The sequence below is a fragment of the Hibiscus syriacus genome, unplaced genomic scaffold, assembly GCF_006381635.1.
Source record: "Hibiscus syriacus cultivar Baekdansim isolate YM2019G1 unplaced genomic scaffold, ASM638163v2 tig00111105_pilon, whole genome shotgun sequence".
In the NCBI taxonomy this organism is placed as follows: domain Eukaryota; kingdom Viridiplantae; phylum Streptophyta; class Magnoliopsida; order Malvales; family Malvaceae; genus Hibiscus; species Hibiscus syriacus.
Genome location: NW_024062987.1, coordinates 3,036,482 through 3,042,680, shown reverse-complemented (window position 1 = coordinate 3,042,680; position 6,199 = coordinate 3,036,482). Strand labels below are relative to the sequence as shown.

At 37.6% G+C, this 6,199-nt stretch overlaps 1 protein-coding gene across 1 annotated transcript; it reads left to right on the top strand.

Annotated features, from left to right (window-relative positions):
* Positions 1-223: 223 nt before the first annotated feature.
* On the top strand, positions 224-5,693 carry LOC120154000 (putative white-brown complex homolog protein 30). Its single transcript, XM_039165858.1, has 14 exons — positions 224-435; positions 523-599; positions 731-1,003; positions 1,121-1,184; positions 1,272-1,418; positions 1,573-1,607; positions 1,922-1,995; positions 2,311-3,197; positions 3,666-3,962; positions 4,135-4,572; positions 4,694-4,842; positions 4,926-5,215; positions 5,300-5,433; positions 5,516-5,693. The coding sequence occupies exons 1-14, from the start codon at positions 224-226 to the stop codon at positions 5,661-5,663; spliced, it is 3,225 nt and encodes a 1,074-aa protein (XP_039021789.1). The 3' UTR covers positions 5,664-5,693.
* Positions 5,694-6,199: the final 506 nt, after the last annotated feature.

Genomic DNA, 6,199 nt, shown 5'->3' with positions numbered 1-6,199 from the left:
AACCACCCCTATTCCAAAACTCATTGTTCTTTTGGATCCTTTCCATGTTCATGGTCTTGTTTGAAACAAGGATAAAATAACTCAAGACCATGATGTTTTAAAGGCACGTTATCCACCGCTGACAATGCCATGTTTCATTCACAGAATTCAATTGTACTTTGTTGTTTTATGTTTTTTGATATAGGATTTGTGATTTGTAGAGTGTCCCCTGTTGATCATCAACATGAGAGCTGTTGTTAGATCCCATCTTCTTCTTCTTGCTTTTTTAAGTTTCTTTCCTTCCTCAAAGTCTGTGGATGGGGATGAATACAGTGAGACGCAAAACCCCGCCGTCCTTCCCAAAGTTACAGGCCTCATCCACCAACGCATTTCCAATCTTACCACGTTTTTAATCAAAGATATCGGCAACGATTTGAGCTTCTGCATAAGGAACGCGTAAGTTGTTTCCCAATTCTGCTGTTATTTGGTCTCTGTGTCTTGCATTCATTAGTGAATTAGTGGTTATGTCTTGTTTCTTTTCAGGGATGAGGATTTGAATGGGGCATTTAATTTTTCAAAAAATATGGATTTCATTACCAATTGTATCAAGAAAACAAAAGGTATGAAGCTTTTATCCAGGTGAATAGTATATGCTCTTGAACTTGTGACATTATGATGATTTATATCACCACATGCTTGCTTTTATGCCTACTTAAATATGGGAGCTGATGATGAATTATGATTTTAACAGGAGATGTCACCCAGAGACTATGTACAGCAGCAGAAATAAAGTTTTACTTCTATAGTTTATTTTCAAAGGGGTCCAAAACCGGTTACGTGAAAGTTAATAAGAACTGCAATTTGAAATCCTGGGTTGACGGATGTGAACCGGGATGGGGTTGTTTTGTTGACCCGAACCAGGACTTCGAACTAAAAGATGAAAAACACATGCCTTCCAGGACCACAGATTGTCAACCTTGTTGTGAAGGATTTTTTTGCCCTAGGGGCCTTGCTTGCATGATACGTAAGTACTCATGGTATTTAGGGATGAAGCTAATAAGAAAAATGGAATTATATATTGATAGAAGTGGAACTGAATGAAGAACATTTATTGTCTTTTCCATGTTCATGCAAAATGAAGCATGCCCTTTAGGTTCTTATTGTCCGCTTGCATCGCTGAATAAATCTACCGGAGTTTGTGACCCGTAAGTTCATCTCTCTTTTCTTCTACTCTCACATGATATTGTCGTGTACGGTAGGCATCACGATTTATTGGTCGATAAATTTTGCAGATATAATTACCAAATTCCCCCTGGAAAGCCGAACCACAGTTGCGGCACTGCTGATATTTGGGCCGATGTTGGGAGTAGTACTTCGATGTTCTGTTCACCAGGATCATACTGCCCTAATACCCTTAACAAAATTTCTTGCAGTCAGGGGTATTTACTTTGATCCCTGAACTTATAGCATCAATAACGTTGTCTGCAGAACTTGTATCTACCTCAAAATAGCATACATGATTTGATGATATTATGAAAATATTCCATGCTTGCGGTTTACTTTTACTGATAAGTTTCTTTGATGCAATTTTAGGCATTACTGCAGAAAGGGTTCAACCACCCAAATTTGTAAGTTTTTTAATTTCTATTCACATATTTTCCCTAAACTCACAATGTTTGACTGTGTATTTTCATTGAGAGAAAGTGCTTCAAAAGTATATCCTTTGAATCACCTGATGGAAGATTTGTTGGAAATGATTTATGAACCATAAAATTTATTTGCAATTCTATACCATTGATTCTACCAAGCTTCCTCGCTCCAAGCCTCAAGGTGTCTAACTTACAGTTGATGCATATGCAGCAACGTTTTGCTGAATGATGTTGGTTCATTCAACAAAAGATGGATACCCATTTTTTAATGGATTTTTGTGAATATTTTGCAGCTTGCTTCGAATTAACTAGCTGCAATCCAAATACGTCGAACCAGAACATTCACGGTTATGGCGTCATGCTTTTCGTAAGTGGTTTACCAACTTGTCTTCGATTATGCAGAACTAAATTGTGTTCCTTTTTCTCTGTAATAGCATCTATTTTAGCTTTTCTGTAGAACCAGTTTCGACGAGTTCTTCGAATTAACTAGCTGCAATCCAATACGTCGAACCAGAACATTCACGGTTATGGCGTCATGCTTTTCGTAAGTGGTTTACCAACTTGTCTTCGATTATGCAGAACTAAATTGTGTTCCTTTTTCTCTGTAATAGCATCTATTTTAGCTTTTCTGTAGAACCAGTTTCGACGAGTTGACTGTTGCACCTTTTTCTTGAATAAGTAGGTTGGACTCTGTCTTCTGCTGCTTATTATTTATAATTTCTCCGATCAAGTTATTAGTACTAAAGAAAGAAGAAAGGCCAAGTCTCGAGAAGCAGCGGCAAAGCATGTGCGTGAAACTGCACAAGCAAGGCAAAGGTGGAAAGCAGCAAAAGATGTTGCGAAGAAGGGAGGTTCACAGCTTTCAAAGACATTTTCTCGAACAAGATCACAGAGGCGACCTGAACAGACGAAGACATCGGGTGCAAGTAAATCTACTGAACCTGAGTTGCCAGAGCAAGTACCTAGAGATTCAAAAGACAAGAAAAAGGAACCAGGCGACCTCACAAAGATGACGCATTCCCTTGAACATGATGATTCCAAAAGTAACGAGGGTATTGATGTGCATATTGGAGGGGAAAATGTGAAAAAACAAGCACCAAAGGGTAAACACTTGCATACTCAAAGTCAAATTTTCAAGTATGCCTATGGTCAAATTGAGAAGGAAAAAGCACAACAGAACCAGGCCCAGAATCTGACCTTCTCAGGAATAATTTCAATGGCTACGAATAGCAATATCCGAACCAGGCCTATGATTGAGATTCATTTTAAGGATCTAACCCTCACTTTGAAGAAGAACAACAAACATCTTCTCAGGTGTGTCACCGGGAAACTCAGTCCTGGCCGTGTATCCGCAGTTATGGGCCCATCAGGAGCTGGGAAAACTACTTTTCTCTCTGCTTTGACGGGGAAAACTGCTGCTGGATGCGCTGTTACAGGCCAGATTCTTGTGAATGGAAAAAACGAACCTATCCAAGCATATAGGAAAATTATTGGATATGTGCCTCAAGATGATATAGTGCATGGAAACTTGACAGTAGAAGAGAACCTTCGATTCAGTGCAAGGTGCAGGTATGTGCTTTCAAAACTTTTGATACAATCTAACAGTAGTCATCATCTCATCAGCATTTTTATAAAGACAGCTCAGTTTCAGACAACATAACTTTCTGTAGCTGGTTGATCTTTGAATTCAAAGATGCATCATACGTCTTGTGTTATTTTAGGAGACCTCTGCTCGATTATAATCACAAGTTCAGTAATCTTAATTATGTTGATATTCCTGGGAACTGTTAGGCTTGATACAATATATGTGCTTCATGCAATTTAAATTAAAAGAAAACTGTGAAAATTAGGAATTTTTTTTCATGGGCCATTTTAGCTCAAGGAACATGGTAGATTTATAACTGACTCTCCTGCTAATGGTCATGTTATAAATAACCATCATTGTAGAACATAATATATTGTCTTTATGTTTGATGCTCTGCATCCTATAAGTTTCGTTCTTACTTTATTATTTCGGTGGATTCGACGTCATTGAAGACTATCTGCGGACCTGCCAAAACCCGATAAAGTTTTGATTATCGAAAGGGTGATCGAGTCCTTGGGACTACAGCCAGTAAGAGATTCACTTGTTGGGACAGTGGAGAAGAGAGGGATCTCCGGAGGCCAGAGAAAACGTGTGAATGTTGGACTAGAGATGGTTATGGAACCTTCTTTATTGATCTTGGATGAACCTACTACTGGTTTAGACAGTTCCTCATCACAGTTGCTCCTTCGAGCTCTTCGACGTGAAGCTCTTGAAGGAGTAAACATCTGCATGGTACTTCACCAACCAAGGTATGATTCTTTCCGATTCAGAGGAGCTTGTATGTAAATGTATAAGTGCGCTTGTTTGTGTCTGTGCATGGTTTCTTATCTAATAAAAGCCAAAGGCTGAAATCACATCAAGAAATAGCTGCATTTTGGTTTTCTAATTTGTGAAGCTAATTGTTAGTTTCTTTTGATTCAGCTATGCCTTGTTCAAGATGTTTGATGATTTAATACTTCTAGCCAAAGGTGGTCTGATTGCATATCTTGGACCTGTGAAGAAGCTTGAAGAATACTTTTCCAGCATAGGGATCGACATACCTGACCGTGTCAATCCTCCGGACCACTTAATCGACATTCTGGAAGGGATTGACAAGCCAGCATCAATTACCCGTGAGCAGCTTCCTGTCCGATGGATGCTATACAATGGCTACCCCATACCCGTAGATATGCTCGATTTGACTGAAGGACTTGCCACACCCTATGGTTCAAATTCAAATACTTCTGATGGTGCTTCTAGTGAACAATCATTTTCCTCAGACATGCCTGACGATTCAAAGAGTAGTGTCCTGAAATCTAAAGACTTATCAAACAGAAAAACACCGGGTATATTTCGCCAGTACAGATACTTCCTTGGCAGGTATAAGCCAACACCAGTATTCCTATCATATGAATATTTGTCATGTATCAGACACCTAGTTGTAAAGGGTTGATCTCCTTGTAGATTGAACTAAATGACTTATCCAACGGAAAATTTTCAGGGTTCTGAAACAGAGACTACGAGAAGGTCAGATGCAAGCCGTGGATTTAATGATCCTAATACTTGCTGGAGCCTCCTTAGGAACACTTGCCAAAGTCACGGATGAAACACTGGATAACGCTGGCTACACATATTCAGTCATTGCAGTATGTAAGTCAAACCAAAAAAAAGAAACTTGGCTAACATACTCATGCTATCATTGTGCTTTCAACTTAAATCACCTTCATTCGCAGCTCTGTTATCGATGATCGCAGCATTGAGAACGTATTCACTGGATAAGTTAGAATACAAAAGGGAGACCGAAGCCGGGATCAGCAGTCTGGCTCATTTCTTATCAAAAGACACAATCGATAACTTCAACGTCATCATAAAACCGGTGGCATATCTATCAATGTTCTACTTCTTCAACAATCCAAGATCAAGCTTTGAAGATAACTACGTTATATTGGCGTGCCTTGTTTACTGTGTCACTGGTATGGCTTATGTATTAGCCATTGCCTTTACACCTAGTCTGGCCCAACTGGTATGTTCTAAAAGATTTGTCATTACATCAACTAATGGAATACTTTCTGAATAATTATTTTAGCTAATGAACATCTTTCTTCAGTGGGCAGCGCTTGTTCCTGTTGTTCTTACTCTAGTTGCCAACCAGGGAAAAGATAGCATGGTTCAGAGATATTTTGGAAAATTTTGCTACACCAAATGGGCTTTGGAAGCTTTTGTCATTTCAAATGCTGAAAGGTTAATAATGGCATCCCTCTTTTTGTGAAACCTATAAACCATAGATGAAATTGAATCTGGTTTTGAATAAGTGTTGGTTCAGGTACTCTGGGGTTTGGCTACTAACTCGTTGCAAATCGTTGGAATCAGGGGGTTATGATCTCCATGACTACTCTCTTTGTTTAATCGTCCTTGTTGTAAATGGCATTATCGCTCGCATTGTAGCTTTCATCATACTTATAACCAGATGAGTTTGGAGAAGTTCAACCTTCTTTTTTTGTATAAAATGAAACATAAAAGGAAAATGGGAAAAATTCATGGTTAATAGTTAGAACTTGTATCGATGAATTTTGTGTTGTATATATATATATATATATATATATATTTTTAAAAAAATCTATAAATTTTAATGTATTAATCATTCAGTTCATGATATAAATTCTAATTTTGTTAACATACTTGTATTTTTAGTTTATTTTTTATATTATGTTCTCTCTTCATAATTAATATTCTAATTGTTATATATAATAGCTTTCTACACTTTTAGGTGCATAGACTATATTTCAATTGATTTTTGGTGTCCAAACAATTTTTTTATCAAAAATATGTGTCTAACGTTTCCAAAGTTACACTTTTAGGTGTCTGAACCATAATTGTCATTAAATTTGGCTGTTATCTGACATGTGTCATGCATATAAAATTTCAAAATAATTATTTAAAAATACAATTTTAGATGACTAAAGATTTTTTCGTTAAAAACATGCGTCTAACGCTTTTTCTGTTACAC

Bases quoted from the DNA above. Each gene is read 5' to 3' on its own strand.
- LOC120154000 (XM_039165858.1), top strand. From the start codon at position 224: ATGAGAGCTGTTGTTAGATCCCATCTTCTTCTTCTTGCTTTTTTAAGT. The intron at 600-730 runs GTATGAAGCTTT...TGATTTTAACAG, and splicing joins TTGTATCAAGAAAACAAAAG to GAGATGTCACCCAGAGACTA. The intron at 1,996-2,310 runs GTAAGTGGTTTA...TTGAATAAGTAG, and splicing joins GTTATGGCGTCATGCTTTTC to GTTGGACTCTGTCTTCTGCT.